General features: G+C 45.6%; 1 protein-coding gene across 1 annotated transcript; it reads left to right on the forward strand.

Moving 5' to 3' along the window:
* The first annotated feature begins 6,510 nt into the window (after positions 1 to 6,510).
* HAS2 (hyaluronan synthase 2) lies at positions 6,511 to 24,535 on the forward strand. The gene is made up of 3 exons (XM_060243258.1): positions 6,511 to 7,137; positions 17,624 to 17,725; positions 22,756 to 24,535. The coding sequence occupies exons 1-3, from the start codon at positions 6,511 to 6,513 to the stop codon at positions 23,683 to 23,685; spliced, it is 1,659 nt and encodes a 552-aa protein (XP_060099241.1). The 3' UTR covers positions 23,686 to 24,535.
* The last annotated feature ends 731 nt before the right edge of the window (positions 24,536 to 25,266 follow it).

Consider the following 25,266-nt stretch of genomic DNA (forward strand, 5'->3'; position numbering starts at 1 on the left):
CATTCCAATCTTTTTGAAATCTGGGGAGTTCTTTTAGGAGAGGCACCAGCAGCTATGCTGAAAATTTGGTGCCTCTACCTCAAAAAACAACCCCCTAAACTCCAGATACCCATGGATTGATTCTCCATTATACCCTATGGGAACTGGTCTCCATAGGATATAATGGAGCACCCAGTGGCTATTCCCGGCCCCTGCTTTCTGATAGCCCTGAAGTGGGTGGAAGGGCTCCAAGCCAGGGGATCCCCTGCCCCCAACAGGTAAGCAAGCAAAAAAGCAAAACAAAGTCCTTTGCTTAAAAGAGAGGCTGGTGTGTGTGTGTGTGTGTGTGTTAAGTCTGCTGATAACATTGCTATAGTTTCCACGGATATAATTAGCTGAGTATAATATCCAGGAGGCCTTGGTTCCAACATTGTATCAGATTTTGTTCCAGTACCTTAACAGCAAAGGGACAGGCTGTATATTGAAATCAACAAATAGCAGACGGCTGCTAGGCAAGTGAATTCTGTTTGAGAAATCACAACGAAGTACAATGCTTGGCTCTTCAGAACGTTGTACGTTTTCACGATTTAGCCTTGCGTTAACCAAGATAAAAAATTTTGCCAGTTGTTGCGCTTCTCCCTGTCAAAACAGAGACTTCTGGTTTCTTTTTTGCACCATCTATTCTCCCTATCCACAAAAGCCCCCCTCCCCTTTTTACACTTTGTTCATTATTACGGTCTGTCAGCGGCGCAAACTCATGTTAGATCTTGCATTCTTGTTAGATCATGCATAACTCAAGAGTTTAGTATTACGGCTGGCGTTTCCTGAGACAGCCAAGCTAAGAATGCCAGAAGCCGTCCGATTCCATTGCGAGTCCTGAAAAGCATCGGAGGCTGACTCGAGACGTTGTCTGTCACCTCTCCCTCCCTGCCACAAATCCTTCTAATACTCGTATTCGCAGAATGGAGTGCCACACTGAAGGAAGCTGGTTTGCCACTTAGAGCTTTATTGGCAAGCTCGGGCTTGAAGAGGAGGTGGTGTCATGTAGTAACTGGCAGAATGAGATGCTGTCTAGGAGGTCCCAGCTTCCAATCTTGCCGTAGCTCAGTAGTTTCAAATAAATCACTTTTCATCAGCCTCCGCCCCCCGCCCTGCAATAAGAGGATAGTATTGATCTACCAAAGGAGCAGGGCTTTTTTTTGTAGCAGGAACTCTTTTGCATATCAGGCCTCACCCCTGATGTAGGCAATCCTCCTGGAGCTTACAGTAGGCTCTGTACTAAGAGCCCTGTAAGCTCCAGGAGGATTGGCTGCATCAGGGTTGTGTGGCCTCATATGCAAAGGAGTTCCTGCTACAAAAAAAAGCCCTGTGAACAAGTATCCATGGATTGCATGCAGGAATTGATCTGAACTGTGTATCAAGTGTGCCACCTGAATGTTAACTATCACAGTGTACCATTCCAGCTAGTAGTATTAGTTGTATCTAAAACCATAATGCACGTAAAAGACCTCCCAGTACTGTTTTACAGACACGTAACACAATATTTATGTGCTGCATTTCAAATGCACCGAACATTTAATGCGTGCAGTGGACAAGAGCAACAGTCTGGTAGCACCTTAAAGACTAACAAAATTTGTGGCAAGGGATGAGCTTTCGTGAGTCTCTGCTCAAGTGTACTCTGGTTTCTGGACCCCGTGGATGACTTGCATCAGGAAATGGCCTGACCTGGATAGCCCAGGCAAGCCTGATCTCATCAGATATCAGAAGCTAAGCAGGGCCAACCCGGGCAAGTACTTGGGTGGGAGATCTCCAAAGAATGCCAAGGCCAAGGTGCAGAGGCAGGAATTAGCAAGCTACCTCTCTGAAATGTTGACGCCCCACGAGGGGTTGCCAGAAGTCAGCCATGTCTTCTAGGCTTGGATGTGCATGCACTGACACACACACAAAAGGAAATGGCCCAGGGGAGTGCATCACTCTTGGCTCCTCTGAACAGCTCAAAAGCTGTTGGGACTGATACTCTTCTGGAGTATCTCGTTGAGATAGAACTGAGGCTGGCTACCTCATTTTCTCATGATTCTGGTCCTTGCTACTAGTGGTGACTAAAGTCAGCCTTTGAATACTAGTGCTAGGTGTTAACATGGGGAGAGGGCAATGACCGCTATGCCTTGTTGCTGGCCCTCCAGAGTAACTGGTTGATCACAATGTGAGACAGGATGCTGGACAGATGGACCGCTGGTATGATCCAGCAGGGCTCTTCTTATGTTCTTACATTCCTGGCAGGCAGATTCATAAAGGTGGGACTGGCAAACCGCAAGTCCATCTTGTGGGCTTGCTCCTGCATCTGCAGCCCCCTTTTGTTCTTAATAGCAACACCCCTCTCCCCTCCCCTCCTGCGTAATTGCAGCAGATCCAGGTTTAAATGTAAGAGTTACCATTGCAGAGATGGGGTTTGGCCCTGAATGGATCTTGAGTCCACTCCTGCAATTTCCAGGAGCTCTCCCAGGTCCTGAAGGATCTGACTCTAACCCACTATTATAATGAACTCTGCTGTTTGACATATTATCATCTTGTTTTATTGTGAGATCTTATCTCAGAATTAGGGGTCCATTTATTGGGATGGCTTAATAAGCGTATTATGATAGTTAATGTTTTAACATTATACTGACACCTTGTCATGATCAGAGAAGATGGGAGTCATTCGCCAGCACTTCATTTAAAGGTAGTCCCCTGTGAAAGCACGAGTCATTTTTCGACTCTGGGGTGACGTCGCATCGCAACGTTTTCATGGCAGACATTTTTACAGGCTGGTTTGCCATTGCCTTCCCCAGTCATCTACACTTTCCCCCCAGCAAGCTGGGTACTCATTTTACCGACCTTGGAAGGATGGAAGGCTGAGCTGGCTACCTGAAAACCCAGCTTCCACCAGGATTGAACTCAGGTCATGAGCAGAGCTTAGGGCTGCAGTACTGCAGCTTTATTTTTATTTTATTTATTTATTTATTTGTAATTTGTATCCCGCCCTTCCCACCAAGTGGCTCAGGGCGGCTTTACCGCTCTGTGCCGCGGGGCTGCTTTATTTAGGTTCTCCATAAATTCAAAGGAATACAACAAGACACTTGTTTAGAAAATGTATTGTGTTACTATTGCCCTTTTTGATTTCTGGATTCCTGGAATTTTGTGCTCCCAGCAGTCCTGGCCACAATATGTGTCTTTCTGTCATTCAGGGGACTCGGAGCAGTGTACAAAACAAAATCAACATAAAGATACAATGTATAAGAACATATACTTGCAACAACTCTGTGTATACACACCTTAAAGTAGACAATGAGCCACAAGGATGTTTTGAGCCGGTAAAAGTCCCACTAGGTTGGCATATGCAAGGCCGCCTGTAAGCCACGGGCCAAGAAGAGTATGTGTATATGTAAGTACTCTCAAGTTGAAACCAACTTACAGTGACCCCAGCAAGGAGTTTTCAAGGGAAGGAAGAATCAGATGGTTTGCCCACTGCTGACCTTAGCACAGACTTACTTGATGGTCTCCAGGGCTTTTTTGTAGCAGGAACTCCTTTGCATATTAAGCCACACACCCCTGATGTAACCAACCCTCCAGGAGCTTATAGGGCTGTTCTTACAGGGCCTATTGTAAGCTCCAGGAGGATTGGCTACATCAGGGATGTATGGCCTAATATGCAAAGGAGTTCCAGCTACAAAATAAGTCCTGGTGGTTTCCCATGCAAGTACCAGCTGTTTTTTAGCTTCTGAGATCTGACATGTCCAGTCTATACTGTGCTGCCTTTCTCCCTTCCATGAATGGTAGTTTCATGATAAATAGGGCCATTTTTAAATTAATTACTGGAATAGGACATTTTGCACGAATTGTTCACTGGAAGGATTGTCGTCTTCTGGTTGAACAATTTGATTTACCTTGCCGTTTTTAAGATTTTGGTTTGTGCAACATAAAATGTGGTTGTTAAGAAAAAAAGAATTATGCCATGCTGCTTTTGTGGAAAGGAGCTAGGCAACCTTCAGAGGGCCATCCAGGGTTTTAGCTGGCGTGCGTCTTTTCTGCAGCTGCTTTCAATTGTCCGCTGAATGTATCCCGGGCTATGCTGACCGCAGAAGACAATGCAACGGCAAGCTCTGGTGTTGGATCAAGAAAGAAACCCAGATTATCTGAAGAACGTGTACTGGCATAGAACGAATGTTAAGGAACAACGTATCAGATGGGGAAATTGAGGGTGAGAGACCATGGGAGTGAGCCTAGGCTGGTCTGTTGGAAAGCAAGCCCCATTGTTTTCAGTGGGGTGTCTTCCCAGGAAAGTGTTCTTACGATCACAGCCAGAGAGACCTGTATTTGTTTTACAGGTATGTGTAAAATGTTTTAGCTTTGCATTCTAGAGTTTGGGATCAGCCATGGCTGTCTGCCGTCATTTAACATGTGGAGGATCTCTTAAGGTCTTAGTTGAGTTCATGACTAAGCAGAGACTGAAACCTGGTTATGAGTCAAGGTAAATCAAATAATAATAATAACAGGATGATATTGGATTTGTATCACACCCTTCACTCTGAATCTCAGAGTGGCTCACAGTCTCCTTTATATTCTTCCCCCACAACAGTCACTCTGTGAGGTAGGTGGAGCTGAGAGAGCTCTCCCAGAAGCTGCCCCTTCAAGGACAGCTCTGCGAGAGCTGTGGCTAATAGCTGTAGGCCATTCCAGCAGCTGCAAGTGGAGGAGTGGGGAATCAAACCCGGTTCTCTCAGATAAAAGTCCACGCACTTAACCACTGCACCAAACTGGCTCAGGGGGGTAGTCATGTTTCAGGTAGCCTTGTTTCAGGGGGTAGCCTTGTTGATCTGCAGTAGAACAGCTAGATTCAAGTCCAGGACCATGTCAGAGACCAACAAAATTTTGGAGGAGTATAGATTTTTGAGACTCAAAGGTCTCTTTGTCAGAGCTTTGACTCTTGAAAGCTCAAAATCTTGTTGGTCTCTAAGGTGCTACGGAACTTGAATCTAGCTAATCAAATAAGAGTAATTAACGCTTGCAAAATGACCTTGATTGACCAAAGCCAGCCCATTTCAAGCTTGAGTAACCTCAGCAGCAAGAAAAAAAGTTAAGAGTCCAGTGGGCACCTTAAAGCCCAACAGAGTTTTATTCAAGGTGTGAGCTCTTGTGTGTGGAAGTGCATCATCAGAAAGTGACATCTGATTAAGTGTGCTTGCACCTGAAAGCTCAGACGTTGAATAAAACTTTGTTGCCACCTTTACTGGATTCCAACTCTGTTCTGTTGCTTCAGACCAAGATGTCTGCCCACCTTGACTCATCAGCAAGGGAAGAGCTCTTTTGCAGGGCTTTTTTTGTAGCAGGAACTTTTTTGTATATTAGGCTACACCCTCACCCCTCTGTAGCCAATCCTCCAAGAGCTTACAGGGCCTACTGTGAGCTCTTGGAGGATTGGCTACATCGGGAGGTGTAGCCTAATAAGCGAAGGAATTTCTGCTACAAAAACCCCTGCTTATGAGCTGGATCTTCTTTTGAATGAAAATTTGGCTGAGTTTTTGAGCTTTTCTACCTCAGCACTTGACACATTGGCCCTGTTTCTAGCAATGAACAGTTAATGAATGCTGTCATTTTATATACGGTATATTGGGCAGAGGTGTAACCAGCTACCGCGTGAATTTTTACCGTCACTTTGGACACAGTTTGATAGCTCTCATATTTCAACCTGGAGTTCTTTCCCCTTCAGAATTTGGTTTCTTGATGTGCTTGCCACTGCGGGCCAGACCAGATGCTCTGGGCAATGACAGGTCTGACCCATGGATGCCAGCACCAGTTTAGAGAAGAATTTGGCCATTTAAAACTACCAGGAAGGCCCAGTCCTGAGGGCCGTGGCTTAGTGGTAGAGCATCTGCTTGGCATGGAGAAGGTCCCAGGTCCGGTCCCTGTTATCTCTAGTTAAAATGACCAGGTAGTAGGTATTGTGAAAGAACACCTGAGACCCTGGAGAGAAGGAGAGATTGGATTTACACCCCACCTTTCATTCAGTCTCAGAGCTGTTTACAGTCTCCTTCCCTTCCTCTCCCCACTGCAGACAACCTTGTAAGGTAGGCGGAGCTGAGAGAGCTCTGAGAGAACTGCTCTTGAGAGAAACAACTCTGAGAGACTGATGCAAGGTCACATCAGCAGGTGCATGTGGAAGAGTGGGGAATCAAACCCAGTTCTCCCAGATTAGACTCTGCCACTCTTAAATGCTACCCCAAAATGGCTATCTGCCAATCTGAGGAGACAACACTGTCCTTGATGGACCAAAGTTCTGATTCGGATAAGGCAGCTTTGTGTGTTGGTGTGTTCACCAGATTATGTTTCCTACAAGGGCTATTTTTGAGCAGGGATGCAGTTCCGGCTGGCTTGGTGTGAGGGGGTGTGGCCTCATGCAAATGAGTTCCTGCTGGGCTTTTTCTACCAAAAAAGCCCCGTTTGTTACTGTTCTCATGTGACTGCGTGTGAGTGACCATGACCTTTCTGTTGCAGATGCATTGCGAGAGATTTATATGCATCTTGAGAATACTCGGAACCACGCTGTTTGGGGTGTCGCTCCTGCTTGGAATCTCAGCTGCTTACATTGTGGGCTACCAGTTTATCCAAACGGACAACTACTATTTCTCCTTTGGGCTCTACGGTGCCATCCTGGCCTCGCACCTCATCATCCAAAGCCTCTTTGCCTTCCTCGAGCATCGGAAAATGAAGCGATCCCTCGAGACGCCCATTAAGCTGAACAAAACGGTGGCCCTTTGCATCGCTGCCTACCAAGAGGACCCCGACTACTTACGGAAATGTTTACTCTCAGTGAAAAGGCTCACCTACCCTGGGATTAAGGTGATCATGGTGATCGATGGGAATTCAGAAGACGATGTTTACATGATGGACATTTTCAGCGAAATCATGGGCAGGGATAGATCCGCGACGTACATCTGGAGGAATAATTTCCACCACAAAGGCCCCGAGGAGACGGAAGAAGCCCACCGGGACAGCATGCAGCATGTCACCCAGCTGGTCCTGTCCAACAAAAGCGTGTGCATCATGCAGAAATGGGGCGGGAAGAGAGAAGTCATGTACACGGCATTCAAAGCGCTGGGGAGAAGCGTGGATTATGTGCAGGTAGGTATTAAAAGCCCTCCCTCCTTCCTTGCCAAGTCAAACAAGGCCTCCAAAGAAAGCATGTCTTGTATATTTTTGGGCTGGGTGTTGCATGTCCCATCCCGGTCCTTCTGTGAACAGAGCGCCCCTTTTTTACTCTCCGCTTGAAAACAGCAATGGGTCCTGGTTTTCCCATCACAGAGTTGCAAGACTGGAAAAGGTCTTACTTGGCAGAATTATCCCTTCTATATAAAGGCACATGAAAATCTAAGCAAATCTGCGCCCCAGATCTGTGCCAGTGTGGCTCCTCATTGGGAGACAAGGGGTGTGTAAGTGCAGTAAATGAAATAAGTCCACTTCTTGGTCCACAACAATGCAGTTTCTTCTGCCTCTCTGTATTTTTTGTGAGTTCACAGCCCCTTCTGTCCTTGGTCCTAATTGGCCTCCTTCATTCATTTTGCTTTGCTGTCCAAATTCTTCCCTGGGTTCCAGTTTGGTGTAATGGTTAAGTCTTTCTAAGTTTTGAGAGCCAGTTTGGTGTAGTGGTTAAGTGTGCAGACTCTTATCTGGGAGAACCAGGTTTGATTCCCCACTCCTCCACTTGCACCTGCTGGAATGGCCTTGGGTCAGCCATAGCTATTGCAGGAGTTGTCCTTGAAAGGGCAGCTGCTGTGAGAGCCCTCTCAGCCCCACCCACCGCACAGGGTGTCTGTTGTGGGGGGAGAAGATATAGGAGATTGTAAGCCGCTCTGAGTCTCTGATTCAGAGAGAAGGGCAGGGTGTAAATCTGCAGTCTTCTTTTTCTTCCCTGCTTGTGCAAGAGTCTGGCGTCTCTATCTGGTATTTCCATCTGTGGTGTCTTCTGCCAACATCACACAAACCTTTGCTCTGCGAATTTCCTGCTCGTTCAGAACCAAAGCTTATGTGGGCACAGATGCAACATGAGAAGCCAAACTGGGCATCACTTGTAAAAACAAACTGACTAGCAGTGCCACTAAGTCCATTGAAGTCAAGGGGGGTAGAAAGTGGATAGTCTACTTTACAGTGCCACTGTAAAAGTCCTACCACAGAGAGAACCAAAAAAATCCATAGTCCATCTACAGCCATGATAGCAAATGGAATGAGGAGGAAGGAGGAGAATGAAAAACTTAACTCAAATAATTGAATTAAAAACCTAGATTGGGGCTGAATAAGGAAAGAAGCCAGCTGCAGTTTCTCTCTTTCCCTCCCAGACCGTTTTTATATTCTTTCCCTTCTGCTTGTACTAACTAGCAAGCAGGACATAAGAACATAAGAGAAGCCATGTTAGATCAGGCCAATGGCCCATCCAGTCCAACACTCTGTGTCACACAGGTTCAGGTGAATCTCCCAGGCTGTAGACTTGGAATTAATTGCATCAGAAGTCTGGTCTGTTCACATTATACAAGCAACCTCCATGGCAGGGTTGTATAATATATTCCATGAGATTTACAACCAGTAGTTTAGGGTTGCCAACCTCCAGGTAGTAGTCAAAACAATGGACTGCAGTGTGGAGAATCCAAATCAAAAATACACTGCTTTCAGGCACTACAACACAAAAATAATTTTTAAAATTTATTTATTTTAGTATATTTCTATTCTGTACAACATATGATAAAACAATAAAATACAATAAAAACATTTTATAAACAGACAACTTGACAGCACTCAGAGAAGAGCAATTTAGTGGTAGCCAGCAATGTTCACTCTAGGCTGAGTTAGTGTGAGCTAGCTCACAGATTTTTAGCCTCCAACTCACACATTTTTGTCTTAGCTCAGGAAGGATGACCCTAGAGCACAATAATTTATGCAGTAGCTCACAACTTTATTGCCAGTAGCTCACAAAATAGAATTTTTGCTCACAAGACTCTGCAGCTTGGAGGGAACATTGGTAGCCAGTCACACGCAACACAATATTAATATTAATTCCAAATATATGAATACACAAATTCCAGAAATAAATTTCAAATCTACTGACACATATATGGACAATGGTGAGTTGATCCAAAGTGCACCGTTTCAAAGCTTCATCAGGTCCAATTTGAATGAATATATAGTCTTGGTATCTCTTGGAAATGGGACCTGTAACCTGGGCTTCAGAGAGTTTATAATCTTAATAATTATCACTTTTGGTGTAAGGCCAAAGCAGGCTTCAAAGAGCTTGTAATCTTATAAACAAAATTTGGAACCCCCAGGTAGTAGCTGGAGATCACCTGGGATTACAGCTGATCTCCGGGCAACAGAGATCAGTGTCCATTGAGAACATGACCACTATGGAAGGTGGACTTTATGGCATTATATCCAAGTCCCTCGTCTCCTCAAACCTCACTATCCTCAAGCTCCACCCCTAAAATCTCCAGATATTTCCCAATCCTGAGCTGGCAACCTTACCGTTAGCCGTGTTTGCAAGTTAGTAGTAAATGCACATACCATCTATGTACAGTGTACGCTTTTGTGAGCAAAAATTCTGCTTTGTGAGCTACTGCTGTTCAAGCTGTGAGCTACTGCATAAATTATTGTGCTCTGCGGTCATCCTTCCAGAGCTAAGACAAAAATGTGAGAGCCAAAGGCTAAAAATCTGAGCTAGTTCACGCTAACTCAGAGGGAACACTGGGCATAAGCTGCACATATATCCAGGTACCAGCGCCCAGTTCTGTTTGTACAAAAAGTGAATGCATGTTGGTGTAGTGGTTAAGTGCATGGACTCTTATTTGGGAGAACTGGGTTTGATTCCCCACTCCTCATGCACCTACTGATGCAGCCTTGAGTCAGTCACAAGTTCTCACAGAGCTGTTCCTCTCAAGAGCAGCTTTTGTCAGAACTCTCTCAGCTCCATCTGCCTCACAGGGTGTCTGTTGTAGGGAGGGGAAGGGAAAGGAGATGGTAAGCCACTCTTAGACTCCTTTGGTGAGTAAAGGGTGGGGTATAAATCCAATCTCTTCTTCTTTTTCTTACAAACAGATGGTAAACACGTACATGCAGGATGCATGTGAGTTCACATTAACATGTGGACTGGGGTAGTATTTCTCATCAAAAATGACCTCTCCTTGTTGTAAAAAAAACCCCCCAAAACAAAACAACATCTTAAGAACTTCCCTGCTTTGCCAGATGTAAGCCGGGGCTTCAAGGTCATTTTTCATCTTGTGAAAAAAAAGCTTGGAGGCCCCCTTACATAGGTTCGCCTCTCCTTCTCAAAGAGCATCTCAAAGGATTGGCAGAGTCTGTGAAAACGGAGAGTTTTTAAAGCCCTATAAAAACTTGTTAAGAAGCAGGGAGGGGAAGAGGGGCTGGGTGGGGAGGGGGCTGGGCAGGGGGGGTTGCGCTTAGAAATACAAACAAGCAAGCTCCTTCAGCCAGGCAGGGCTTGGCTTCCACGTTTACAGCTGCATTACCTCACTCGAGGCAAAAGCTTGGCTTTGGGAGCCTCTGTGTCACCGTTCACTTAAAAATGAATTAGGCAAGGCCCACTCCTCCATTTCCAAAAAGCACAAGCTGCAGGCAGGGATTATTGGCCAGCTGTGCGACGTCTGGCAGACGTTTCTCCTCCCGCCACTCTGTTCTGCAAGACCTGAAGGTTTCCCCCCCTCCCTTCTTCAAAGGATTACACAAAGTATTCTCAGTCCTGCGAGGGAGTCATGAAACACTGTCCTTGGGTAGTCGGCAGTCAGCCCCAGAGGAGGGAAGCTGCTGAGTGGGTAAAGAGTGAAAAGCAGGAGCAGAATTTTTCACCAGGTTGGAAATGGGGCACATATGTCGCAATTTGATCTTGGCTTGGCATCAGTTTTGCCCTCTGGTTGGGGAGCAGCTATGGCTCAGAGGGAGAGCACCTTTCTTTGTCCCCAAAAAGACCCAGGTTCAATCCCTGGCAGTTCCACTGAATGAAATAGCATATCAGTATATGTTCAGCAACCCCCCCCCCCCCATAGGGGAAATGGTGGGGGTGCTGAATTAATTTTTCCTCATGCACCCTGATCTGAATTAGGCTTACCAGCCTCTCCCAGTAAATTGCCCCAGTGAGATCACAAAAGTGTGTGCGTGATAACTGTTTATTTTGGCTGCTTTGTGAGTGCGTGTGTATGTGTATGTGCATGTTCACTTTCATTTAGTGGACGTACAGCTGCTCGGGGCTGAGGAAATGAAGATTGTATTCAGGGGAACCGCACCTGTATTTTTATTTATTGATTGTAGGGAATGGAAAAGTCTCCTGGCTCCGCCCCCAATGTTTCCTGACTCCACCCCCGAAGTCCCCAGATATTTTCTGAGTTGGACCTGGCAACTCTAATCTGAATCAGGGCCTTGCACACCTGGGAAATCAGTTCCATTGCACCTGACATGTGACTTTCTGAGTCACAGTCAGATTGGGGAAATCCAGACACTGTGCATGAAAAATTGTAACATGTTGTTTGGCCTGAAACTATCTAGAGATCCTCATGTCCCTCTTATTCCTTTCTGTTTCTCCCTTTGCTCACTCATGAAATGCACGCTTTGCTGCACAAAATGCCAGATTCAGTCCCTGGTATTTCCATTTAAAGGGCCAGGTATTTCCATTTAAAGTCCTGACTCAGTACAACCTACTTTCACTTTAGAGAAAGAACAGAACACTAAGAGCAGAGGAATTGAACTCATTTGTTACGACTGGATCTGACATAAATGTCACTTTGTTGAGCTGCGTTGTGCGTGCCATAAAACGTAACACCAGATACCCAAGATATAAACTTCATAAAGGACACAGGCAAACCCAATTAACAAAATTATTAGTTTTACTCAAAATACAAACATGCTTAAATGATGATCAGTTTTGATCTATAGACCTTCTGAGCAGCCCTGGTGCTTGGGGGTTCTGCCGCCCCAGGCAAGAGTCCTGTGCCCCTACGAAGCACGCGCGGCTTGATGATGTCATCTGAAAGTGACATCATTGTGATGGCGGGCTTTGCTGGCAGGGCAGTGGCCACCTGCATCTTTCTTCCTTTGGGACGAAGGAAGAAGGACTCAGGCGGCCACTGTCCAGCCAGCTGAGCTCCCTCTGAAGCAGGGGAGAGGGCTGGGCAAGGAGCGGGCCAAGCATTCTCGCTCAGCCCACCCCCTTGCCCAGCCCTCTCCCCTTCTTCAGAGGGAGCTGGCTGGGCAGAGGCTGAAGTAAGAAGGACGCAGGCGGCCACTGCCCAGCCAGCAAAGCTGTTTCCTTCCCTTCTCCTTGCCCAGCCCTCTTCCTCTTCAGAGAGTATCTGAAGCAGCAGAGATGGGGAGGGAAGCTGTGCCAGTGGGGACGGGGAAGGGTCAGTGCAAGTGGGGATGGGGGTGCCCCCCCCATAGTGAGGTGGCGCTCCAGGTGGCCGCCTACCTCGCTGACTCCCACGCGCTGGCCCTGCTTCTGAGACCTTCTGGGAAAAGAAACCAAATGCAAAGTCTTCAGGGCTCAGGCAAAAAAATTGTCCAGCTTAATTTGAGCAGTTCAGTTTTTACCTTGAACCTCACAATTCTTGGGAAGGAGGAGAAATGAAGCAACCAGATTATGTTGCCAGTTGCTCTTCTGATATGAAGGGCTGGCCTGTTTCTTCTTCTTCCTTTTAGTATTGTTTTATTTTTATGTGTGTATGTGTGTGTGCACCTGGAAGTCATGACAACCTCTGGTGACTGACCCCTCCTGGGGGCCTGGAGGATATTCAGGGAGTTGACTAAATAAAGCCTGCCCCCACCTCCCAGCTGCTGGTATTCTTTGGAGATCTCCCATCCAAGTACTTGCCAAAGTCGACCTGCTTAGCTTCTGCGATCTGATGAGATCAGGCTCACCTGGGCTATGTAGGTCAGGGCAAAGGCTGGTCGGCTTCAAACGGGAGAGAGGGTTTGTGGAAGAGAAAAATTCATTATCTTCTTGCTCAGTGCAGTTAAGAATACTGTGCTCTTTCAGGTGAATTTCCCCATGTTTTCTGAGGGTCAAAGTAAGACAAGATTCTGAAAGAACTTTGATAGGATCTCCCACATGTTTTTAGTTGCTAAAAAGCAGCCACACAACTCTTTGATTTAGCTCCAAGGGCCACAGCACAGTAGGAGGGGAAGTCATTTCCCTTGGCTCTTTCCTGACCTCAGATGACCTCCAGTGAGCCAGTTGTGTTCCATGAATGTTTCTCCCAAGGAAGGAAGATAGCGGCTGGGGGGTGGTGGCATTTGAAGTTGGGAAAACAGCACAAGGGGGGCATCCAAACCTTTCTTCCCATGCCAGAGCTCTAATCTGCAGACACTCCCCACCCATCCCTGCTGGTATTTAGCAATAAAAACAGACTGGAGACCCAGTCTTAGATCTTTCAATGGTGTCCTCAATTTGGCACCAAGATACATCCTTTCCCTTCTTGTGGGAGGATTCTCTGATTGACCATCATACTGCTTTTACCTGGCAGTGCCGCCCACCTTCCAAGCCTGGAGAGAGGTTCTCTCCCATGTGGAATCTGACTTGTGATATTCTAAAATTCTCTGCATTCTTAAGATCCGCCCCCCCACTCCACCCCTGGCAAGAGGATGGTTCCTCCTCCTCGCTGTGGATTCTCTGGTGGGCTTCTCAATGCACCATTTCCACTGAAGCTCTCCCATATTCCAGCATATACAGCTTTTTCTATGCCTTGCTTAAAATTTGAAGAAGAGTTGGTATTATCCCCTGTCCTTTCACTACCCGAAGGAGTCTCAGAGTGGCTCGCAATCGCCTTCCCTTTCTGTCCCCGCAACAGACACCCTGTGAGGTAGATGGGGCTGAGAGAGCTATGAGAGAACTGTGACTGACCAAGGGTCACCTGCCTGGCTTCACGTGGAGGAGGGATCAAACTCGGTTCTCCAGATTAGAGTCCACCACTCTTAACCACTGTACTATGCTGGCTCTCAAACTGATAGGGAGCACCAGGAGCCTGACAAATTTGTTTTGGGAGCAGAGCCCTAGACTGTCCGGCACCCTAGGCAAGGCTAGCTTCTGATGCCCCCCACCCTGCACTGATAACCAGTTTTCAAAAACTGATGACTTGTGGGGAAAATGAAAAGCACATAACTGGAAATTGCTCCCTGACCTGGATAGCCCAGGCAAGCCTGATCTTCTCAGATCTCGGAAGCTGAGCAGGGCCAGCTCTGAGTCATGTTGGGGGCACCCAATTTGGCACCCCCAGAAGGTTGGCGCCCTAGGCAGTTGCCTAGTTTGCCTGCTGGCAGAGCCGGCCCTGTTTGAGAGGCCATCATTTGGCTACCCCCAATCTTCAAAGATGCATGTGGTTGATAACCATTTGCTGGCAAACCGTATGAAATGTGCATTTACAGGGATATAGATGGCCAAAAAATTGACCTCTGAAATCCAGCATACGCATCTCATATGAAACGTCGACAGCGGTGTGACGTGATAGAGGTTTACAAGATTATGCATGGGATAGAGAAGGCAGAGAAAGAAATACTTTTCTCCCTTTCTCACAGTACAAGAACTCATGGACATTCAATGAAATTGCTGAGCAGTCGGGTTAGCATTGATAAAAGGAAGTACTTCTTCACTAAAAGGGTGATTAACACATGGATTTCACTGCCGCAACAGGTGTTGGTAGTGGCTACAAGCGCAGACAGCTTCAAGAGGGGATTGGATAAGCATATGGAGCAGAGGTCCATCAGTTGCTATTAGCCACGGCTTATCGTTGGAACTCTGTCTGGGGCAGTGATGCGCTGCATTCTGGGTGCTTGGGGGCGGGCACAGTGGGAGGGCTTCTAGTGTTCTGTCCCCACTGATGGACCTCCTGATGGCACTTGGGGTTTTTTGGCCACTGTGTGATACACAGTGTTGGACTGGATGGGCCATTGGCCTGATCCAACATGGCTTCTCTTATGTTCTTATGAATGGGGAAACCTTCTGTGAATAAAAGGGCTGCCGTATTTCTTCCCAGACCTCCTGCCAATTTTATGTCAGAACTGGGGCATCAAATGCATCCATTCCTCCTGCCCAGTTAAATGGGAACAGGAGAAGTGCAGAACCACCTGCAAAAGATTGTTTCTGCAGGCACGAACCCACACAGAGTTTCCCCTGTTCCCCCTTCCCCAAGAACACCTTCCTTGTTCAAACAAAGTCAACCCAGTGTGCTAATAAAATAAATACATCTGATTCTAGGAACAGACTTTCTTTATAGTCAGACTACTTCAATTACTGCCGTTTCATTGAAGCCAGTGCCCACTTTTCCAAGAAAAACCGTCTTTGAAAAGAAGGAACAATGCAAATACAAAGGAAACAGGGTGGGTTTAAAAAAAACCCATCAAGCAGAGGTGGCTGTGCAAAGAGGAAACGAATATTAAAGCACTGGATTCAAATCCTCAGCGGCGCGAAGATGTATGTTTTAATGCCTGCAGCTCAGAGCTTGGCTTTGGAAGTGAGTTGGGGTCTGTTCTGCTGCCTTTCAGAAAGGAATCGTTGAGTGTCAGAATCCCTGTTCTGAATTTTGCCCCTCACTACCAATGATTCCTTATAGAAAAGCCAGTGTGGTGTAGTGGTTAGAGCAGGGGGTGTCAAACATGTAGTTCAGGGGCCAAATCAGGCCCCCGGAGGACTCCTATAAGGCCCCTGAGCAACTGGCTGTCATCTGCTTCCTTCTCCCTATATCTTGCTTCCTTCTGCATAACAGCTTGCTTTGCAAGGCTTGCTCAATTGCACAGGAGCTACAGTGGAAAACCTTTATTTTCTCCATTGGCTGAGGCTCTTCCCTTGGATTGCAGGGGGAGAAATAGCTTGCTTTGCCAGGCTCTCTCAGTTGCACAGCAGAGCTACTGAGCCAAGCCTCTCTTCCTTCTATTAGCTGAGGAAAGAGCCAGAGCTTCCTTTGCCTACTTCCCTGGTTCCCATGGGAGAAATACAAAGAAAGCAAGAAAATTTATATCTCTGCTACCTAATCTTAAATAGGTACACACATGGCCTGCCCCAACAAGGTCTCATTTATGTCAGATCCGGCCCTCATAAAAAATGAGTTCAACACCCCTGAGATGGAGGTCGCAAGTTCAGATTCCTCTTTGCCATGGAAGTTCATTGGGTGCCCTTAGTAGGCCAGTCACACACTCTAGCCCACAGGTGTCAGGCCGGGCTGCATGTCCCATAAAATGTAATGACAGGTACTGGAGATACAAACTTTAGAAAAGATGCAGGCAACCCAATTAGCAGTCTGATGTAGTGGTTAAGTGCATGGCTCTAATCGAGGGGTGGCCAACGGTAGCTCTCCAGATGTTTGGGTTTTTTGCCTACAACTCCCATCAGCCCCAGCCAGCATGGCCAATGGCTGGGGCTGATGGGAGTTGTAGGCAAAAATCTGGAGAGCTACCATTGGCCACCCCTGAACCGGGTTTGATTCCTCACTCCTCCATGAGCGATTGGGTCAAGTCACAACATTCTCTAGAGCTGTTCCTCTCAAGGGCAGTTCTCTCAGAGCATTCAGCCATACATACCTCACAGGGTGTCTGTTGTGGGGAGGGGAGGGGAAAGGAGATTGTAAACTGTTCTGAGACTCTGAAGGAAAGGAAAGGTCCCCTGTGCAAGCACCAGTCGTTTCCGACTCTGGGGTGATGTTGCTGTCACAACATTTTCACAACAGACTTTTTTACGGAGTGGTTTGCCATTGCTTTCCCCAGTCATCTACACTTTCCCCCCAGCAAGCTGGGTACTCATTTTACCGACCTTGGAAGGCTGAGTCAACCTGGAGCCGGCTACCTGAAAACCCAGTTTCTGCCGTGGATTGAACTCAGGTCATGAGTAGAGCTTAGGACTGCAGTACTGCAGCTTTAACACTCTGTGCCATGGTGCTCTACTGAGTGAAGGGCAGGGTATAAATCTAATCTCTCCTCTCTTCAATCAACAATATTTTTAACTCAAAAGACAAGCAAAAGGAATTGATTCCTAAGAGTGAAAACAATTTACTGGGGAATCCACAAAAGCCACAATTAATATATTCAGTCATATGCAAGACTAGTTTTTTTCCCCAAGGGTACCATACCCACCCCCTAGCCATTGCCTTTCACTTCTTGACAACCTGACCAAACACACTTCACTGGGTGCACCCCCCACTCTTGTTCCCCCCTCAGTAGCCTCCTGCCTTCCCCCCCCTTGCACCAGTTGCTCATGGGCCAGATAAGAGCTGTGGACAGGCTGATTCCTCCCCCAGTCTGTATGTTTGACACTCCTGCTGTAGCCTAGCCTACCTCACAGGATTGTTGTGAGGGTAAAAAAATGAGGTCATGAGAACAATGTATGATGCTTTGTGTCCCCATGGAGGAAAAAGATGGGCTGTGAATGTAATAAATAGCTAAACAGAAAAATTCATAGATTTGACTTGAATTTCAATATTGGTGATGCTCATACACTTTTTAACCAGACTTTTTTTTTTTAGCAGCAACAGATAATTGATATCTTCACTCACTTGATTGCTTCTCATTTTACTTTTTGACAATCTGGGCTCTGCTATCTCTAATGATTCCCTGTATCTTTCTTAATGGACAGGTGTGTGATTCCGATACAATGCTAGATCCAGCTTCGTCTGTGGAAATGGTGAAGGTTTTGGAAGAAGATCCGATGGTTGGTGGCGTTGGAGGAGATGTACAGGTGAATATAAGATTTAGGCATTGCACCAAAAACTGCTTCTGTGCTTAGGACCACTTTAGTTACAGTTTCCTAAGAGCACATGTATTATAATGCATTGCTCATACCAACTACTTTGTCTGTGCACTGCAGTGAAAAAAAAAAAAGGCAATTTAGATAAGGCTGCCATGTTTCCTGGGTTGGCTGGCAATCTCCCTCTGACATCTTTCTTCCCCATCTGCCACTAGCTGGGCTGGGAGGGAGGAAATGGAAGGGGATTGGCAGTGCCAACAATGTGCTGATGTCACTTCCGGCATGACCCAGAGCTGATGTCATTCTGTTGGGGTGATGTTCTGGCATTGGTTTAACCATAGAGTTTTAGGTGAATGTTAGATTTAGTGCCCCAATGTGATGACATAACTTCCCACAGGCGCCAGAAATGACATCAGCATGACATTATCCGTAAGCCCCAATCCTGGTAAGTCTCTTGCTTGTTGCCAGCCATAGGCAGGTAACGTTAAACTGAATGTTTTTTATTAGTATCTCTTCCTTCTCCTCGTTGTTGTTTATAATGTCCCTTAAACATGGGGCTCCTGCTTTTTAGCCCTCCAGGAATCTCTTTGTCTTTCCATGGCTTGCTTCAGAAGAAAACCTGGTTTATTTAAATTAACTATGGTTTGTTGATTGTTCAAATGCAGAACACTTTTGAGCTACAGTTATTTAGGGTCAGTCAAAGCAGGGTCTCAAACCACAGTCTGAAATTCATTTATTAGAAAGGTACTATGGACTCTTAGTTTCACCTGAAGTATCCGTGCAGACATCTTTGCTTAATCATGACATTAATTCCGGTTTATTTCCTGGAACCACTGCAGGCTACATAGATGCTGGGTAGAGATGCCAACTCTGGGTTGGGAGTTTCCTGGATATTTGGAGGCGGAGCCTGGAGAAAGTGGGGTTTGGGGAGGGGAAAGAGCTCAGCGGGGTTGTGATTACATGGAATCTATTCTGCAAAGCTGCCATATTTTATCTCCAGGGAAACTGCTCTCTGTAGTTTGGAGATCAGCTGTAGTTCTGGGGGAAACTCAGGCCCCATCTGAAGATCAGAAACCCTGCATTTCCTGGGCAGAGCTGCTGAAAAATCAAAATTTCTCTCACCTTTCACCACCTCTCACTAGCAGACTCCTTGACCTGTTGAACAACAAGCAGTTGCTCCAGCAACCACCTGCAACCAAATCCTGCTCTTTCACAAACTATCTGTAGTTACAAGAAACTGGGTTCGCATTATGACTGAACCAAGCCCCTCCCTCATTCAACAATAGTTCCCAAGTAACTTTTTTGCAATTTTTATTCTTCTGCCTTCCCACTTGAACGTGTCACTTTCGGGACATGTTAGGATGGCCATAGGGTTGCCAGGTTTGTGTTGGAAAAGTGCCTGGAGACTTTGGGGGTGGAGCCGGGAGAGGGTGGGGTTTGGGGAAGGGCCTCAACATAGTGCAATGCCACAGAGACCACCTTTCAAAGCAGCCGTTTTCTCCAGGGGAGCTGATCTCTGCCAGCTGGAGATCAGTTGTAAAAGCAGGAGATCTCCAGGCCCCACCTGGTGGCTGGCAACCCTAGACTGCCAGGTCCCTCTGGCTGGAGATGGGGAGGGTACAGCGTTGACAGATTGAGGTTCAGAAACTCCTGGAGGTTTGGGGGTGAGCCTAGGGAGGACTCAGTGGAGAGCGATACCATAGAGTTCACCCTCCAAAGCATCCATTTTCTCCAGCAGAACTGATCTCTGTAGTCTGGAGATGAGCTGTTATTCCCAGGGATCTCCAGGTACTATCTGGAGGCTGGCATCCCTTGGACATGTGCTGTCCCAAATAAGGAGCTACCAGTGTGGCAGAGGTCGCAGTTACCCAGCAGTAAAATGCCACTTCTGCTTACTCTTCATCAATTATCCCGTGGCTTAAATATGCTTGGCCAACCTGACATTAATTTAGTAGGTGTAGAAAGCTTTGAACAGGAAGTACATTCAGTGGGTTCCAAACCATGGCTGGAGAGATCAGGTTACACGAGGCTCCATAAACAAAACAACAAAATGAAAATCATCCCGATAGTTGAAAAGATTTCAGCCTCAAAATGCAATACGAGGGGCTTAGTTGACTGTGAAGTAGGAAAGATGCGCGTTTTAACATTTTTTCTGCCTTTTGATGCCTCCTGAAAATACTCCAGCCTAGGTTATCTGTCAAACATTTTCCCCCCAAAAAAGTTTGCAAAAATATGAGGCTCCTGAATAAAGAAGCATTTTATCAGCAGGGGTTTACATACAACATTTGTGACTTTAAACACATATATTTCTTATTCTTATTCTTCTTTTAAAAACACATTTTATGAGAAGCCAGACCACTTTTGAATTTTTTAAAAAAAAGTTACTTACACATTCGGAATTCTTTCAAGGAAAACTGAAGAAGTAAAATAATAAAAAAAAATGAAAACGGCTATGAAGCTAAGGGCAGATCTGCACCCTGGGACTTACTTCCTACTAAATGGTGTTAGGATCACAGCCTTAAACAGGCTTAATGCAATAGACATGCTGCTGTTATGCTACTTTTGTCCTTTTTCCCCTTTATACTGGGTTTTCACTGTGCAGTCTGAAAAATTCAGGTGGGTAGCCATGTTGGTCTGAAGCAACAGAACAAAGTTTGAGTCCAGTGGCACCTTTAAGACTGACAAAGTTTTATTCTGGGTATCAGCTTTTGTGTGCATGCACACTTCTTCAGGTACATTGGAACAGACGTCCTCAAGCCTTACATATAGTGCGTGTGACAGGGAGGCTAGTTGCCAGGAAAGACTAGTCACAATCAAGAAGCATAAGTAACTGGATGATAAGCAGAGCCTTTTTTTGTAGCAGGAACTCCTTTGCATATTAGGCCACACACCCCTGATGTAGCCAATTCTCCAAGAGCTTAAAGAGCTCTTCATACAGGGCCTCCTGTAAGCTCCAGGAGGATTGGCTACATCAGGGGTGTGTGGCCTAATATGCAAGGGAGTTCTTGCTACAAAAAAAGTAAGTGGTAAGAATAGCTGAGGTTGGATTAAAGCAGTTGGTAAGGCCTATGAATAGCACCGACTTAGCTTACAAATACAACAGATTTACTCAAACTTAGTTCTCACATCCAGGCCTCATTTTGGGCAGAAGGCTCACAGGAGCAGAACTCTGGAGCCTCTGAATTTTATTGTTCTCTTTCTTTCTTACCCCTCCCCCAAATACTTGCTTCTGGGCTCCATTGTTCAACCCCCCACACACTGGTGAGAATTTTGCCAAACTCTTAAGATTTGACAAATTTTCTAATATTTTTCCCCACAAAAAAAATGGTAAAATAACCAAAACATGTAAAGCAGACAGATGTAAATCTTCATTCTGCCACTGTGGCCTCATAAGAGAAAGTAATTTTAAAAGTCTGACGGGAGTAAGATTTTATTATAACAATTGTAACTCAAGAAGCAGTTTAAGGTAGATGCTGAGCTGCTATAATTTAGTACACCTTCCAGTGATGTCAGCCCCATGGCGCAGAGTGTTAAAGCCGCAGTACTGCAGTCCTAAGCGCTGCTTGCAACCTGAGTTTGATCCCCTGTGGAAGCTGGGTTTTCAGGTAGCCGGCTCGAGGTTGACTCAGCCTTCCATCCTTCCGAGGTCCTTCACAGGTCTTACCAACTGCTTTAATCCAGTCTCAGCTATACTTATCACCAGGGCTTTTTTGGTAGAAAAAGCCCAGCAGGAACTCATTTGCATATTAGGCAACACCCCCTGATGTCACCATTGCTGGGGGGAAAGTGTAGATGACTGGGGAAGGCAATGGGAAACCACCCCGTAAAAAGTCTGCTGTGAAAACGTTGTGAAAGCAACTTCACCCCAGAGTCGGAAATGACTAGTGCTTGCACAGGGGACCTTTCCTTCCCCAGTGATGTCATGGGTCTATGGCATATACTAAGGAGTTGTGTTAATGAGCTCTGGCACTTCTTTTTCTGTGAAATGACCCCTGCTCACTTGTTAACTCTTGTCTATATGTGCTAAATTGCTGCTATTCACAGGTCTTACCAACTGCTTTAATCCAGTCTCAGCTATACTTATCACCAGGGCTTTTTTGGTAGAAAAAGCCCAGCAGGAACTCATTTGCATATTAGGCAACACCCCCTGATGTCACCATTGTTTAGCAGGTCTTACCAACTGCTTTAATCCAGTCTCAGCTATACTTATCACCAGGGCTTTTTTGTAGAAAAGGCCCAACACAGGCTCATTTGCATATCAGGCCACACCCCCTGACACCAAGCCAGCCGGAACTGCGTTCTGTGCATTCCTGCTCAAAAAAAACCCTGCTTATCACCCAGTTACTTAGGCATCTTGACTTTAACTAGGCTTTCCTGGCAACTAACCCCACCCCACCCTCTCTCCACCTATATGTAAGGCTTGAGAAAGTCTGTTCCACTGTATCTGAAGAGGTGTACATGCCAGGATTAAATTGTGTTGGTCTTGAAGATCTCACTGGACTCAAATTTTGTTCTAATCTGAAACAGAGTTGTACCCCTCTAAACCACTAGATTTACAAAGCTGTAACTCTCCTTAGGATGACAGTATTAGCTTTATGTTATGTCTTTTTAAACTTTTACTTGCAAGCTGGCTTGAGTGCCGTTTTCAGTAGAAAGGGAGAATAGAAATCCCTCTAAATGAAGGGGGGGCAAGTACACTTGAAGCCTTATATTGAATCAGACTACTGGTCTATCAAAGTGAGTATTTTCTACTCTTGCTGGGAGTGGCTCTCCAGCAGAGGTCTTTCACATCACCTATTACCTGAACTTTTTCATTAGAGATGCTGAGAATTGAACCTGGGACCTTCTGCTTACCAAGCAGATACTCTACCACTGAGTCATGGCCATCAGGTAGGTAGGTAGGTGGGTAGATGTTACCAGCATGATTTTGTGAGTTAGGCTTTTACCTAAAACCAATCCTATGTCCTTTCTCTTAGGAACTAATTGTAATATAATTTCCTTTCCACTGTTGCCACTTGCAGATACTGAACAAGTACGACTCGTGGATCTCCTTTCTCAGCAGCGTGAGATACTGGATGGCATTTAATATTGAAAGAGCCTGCCAGTCCTACTTTGGCTGCGTTCAGTGCATCAGTGGACCTTTGGGGATGTACAGGAACTCCTTACTCCACGACTTTGTAGAAGACTGGTACAATCAGGAGTTCATGGGATCTCAGTGTAGCTTTGGAGACGACCGGCATCTCACAAACCGAGTCCTGAGCCTCGGCTATGCAACGAAATACACTGCTCGATCCAAGTGCCTTACGGAAACGCCGATAGAATATCTCAGGTGGTTGAACCAACAGACCCGTTGGAGTAAGTCCTACTTCCGAGAGTGGCTGTACAATGCGATGTGGTTCCACAAGCATCACTTGTGGATGACTTACGAGGCGGTCATCACGGGCTTCTTCCCGTTCTTTCTCATTGCCACCGTCATCCAGCTTTTCTACCGGGGGAAGCTGTGGAACATCCTCCTCTTCCTGCTGACGGTTCAGCTTGTGGGTCTCATAAAGTCTTCCTTTGCTAGCTGCCTTAGAGGGAACGTGGTCATGGTGTTTATGTCCCTTTACTCAGTGTTGTACATGTCAAGTTTACTTCCAGCCAAGATGTTTGCAATAGCCACCATCAATAAGGCAGGATGGGGCACGTCGGGCAGGAAAACCATTGTGGTCAACTTCATAGGGCTCATCCCAGTGTCCGTTTGGTTTACAATCCTCCTAGGCGGGGTTATTTTCACAATCTACAAGGAATCCAAAAAGCCATTTTCTGAATCGAAACAGACAGTGTTGATCATCGGCACGATACTCTACGCGTGCTACTGGGTGATGCTCTTGACTTTGTACCTAGTGCTTATCACCAAATGTGGCCGGCGAAAGAAAGAACAACAGTATGACATGGTGCTTGACGTATGATCCCCACCGCTGGTGTCTTTATCTCCCGCTACGTGTGGGAAGTTCTCCGCGTGACCCAACAAACCGAAGCAATCGTGGCACTGAATTAAGATCTCGTCAAAAGGAAAAGGATCACTGCTGCTGGGACTTGAAGACATTAAAAACAATTTCATGACCATGCCAAAGCAAAAGACAAGAAAAAAATCTATATGAAAATGTGATTGTGCCTTTTTTGGGGGGATTGTTGTTGTTGTTTAAAAAAAAACATGGATTCAACCCATTCTTGTGGGTGGTCTCTGATTAATGCACTTTCTTCTGTTGTGCATACACCCAAAAGTGTTAATGTCCTATATACCTCATTGGCCATGCTCATGTGGATGGACAGGGAAGAAAGGGAGACTCGAGCAAAGGATTTGGCAAACCCTTGCAACCTAATTTATGAACTTCTTGTTCTGTGATTTTTTTTTTCTAGGAAGGTTTGTATGTGTCTGTGTGTGTGTGTGTGTGTGTGCTTGTGTGTGTTTATGCAATAGGCTGCCAAACGTTATTCCAAAGTCAAATTTTTATGAGGTTTGATGACTTGTTGTATTTTTATAAGTGTAATTATTTGTCTTTGTTTACTTTTTACATCATTTTTTAAAAAAAAATCTCATATTTTATATTTTATATTTCTGCCAAAAAAAAAAGGTACACGCCTCCCTCTCCCCTGCCACTCTTTATATTTTCTCCTCTTTTCTAAATAGGTATTGAAGAATTGCTACTTTTCAACAACAAAGCCCCGTCAACCCCACAATGTGAAAATGGATGCTGATTTGATATTATCCCCCCCCTCACAATGCAAAAGAATAAAACGTCTTTTTGTACTTTTAAACTGATGAATGGTTATTTCTGTGAAAGTATTTAAAATGTCACCCAATGCCATTGTTAGATTATTTTTTTTTTTCAGAGACAAGCCCTGTTATGTGCATAGACTGCATAGCCTCCCTGGAAGTTTTCACGCACTGACTTTTCAAAGCGAATGGGAAATTGTGTGTAGGCGTTTGCGCTCGTTCTGGTCAGTGCTCAGGACAACTTCTGGGGGGTGCGATTGTGCCCATAAAGGCCAAAGGGAAAGATATGTGCAATCCTCCCTCCCCCACGCTTGAAATTTGGTAAGAGAAAATACAAATTTCTGACAGACACCTGAGAATGAAACATATGCCTTGATAGCCATTATTTTAAGAGCCTCATTGTTTTGAGTTTTTATGAAGTCATCCGGGATTCACATCTTTCTTTAAAAAATATTGACCTCTCTGAGTTGCCAAGCTCCAGGTGGGAACGAAATACAAAAAGAGTGATCACATGAACAATGAGCAACCAATAGCCTATGCAGGTATTAGTGATCAAAATCACTAAGCTGTATTTACAATGCTTATATATAGAAATTTAATCAACCAGGTATATTTTTAAAAACATTTCACAAAAAAGGTTCGTTGAATAGATTCACAGTAGAAATGGTTTCTCTTCAAATCCCATGAAAAGAGTAGACTGCATTTATAGTTTTGATTATTTGTTCACAGTTTTAGTAAATCTCAAGTCGGAAGAAATCGGTGAATGAAACAG

This window comes from Heteronotia binoei, chromosome 7, assembly GCF_032191835.1.
Source record: "Heteronotia binoei isolate CCM8104 ecotype False Entrance Well chromosome 7, APGP_CSIRO_Hbin_v1, whole genome shotgun sequence".
Taxonomy (NCBI): Eukaryota; Metazoa; Chordata; class Lepidosauria; order Squamata; family Gekkonidae; genus Heteronotia; species Heteronotia binoei.

Coding starts and splice junctions, on each gene's coding strand:
- HAS2 (XM_060243258.1), top strand. CDS start 6,511: ATGCATTGCGAGAGATTTATATGCATCTTGAGAATACTCGGAACCACG. Junction 7,138..17,623: donor GAAGCGTGGATTATGTGCAG/GTAGGTATTAAA, acceptor CTTAATGGACAG/GTGTGTGATTCCGATACAAT. Junction 17,726..22,755: donor GCGTTGGAGGAGATGTACAG/GTGAATATAAGA, acceptor TGCCACTTGCAG/ATACTGAACAAGTACGACTC.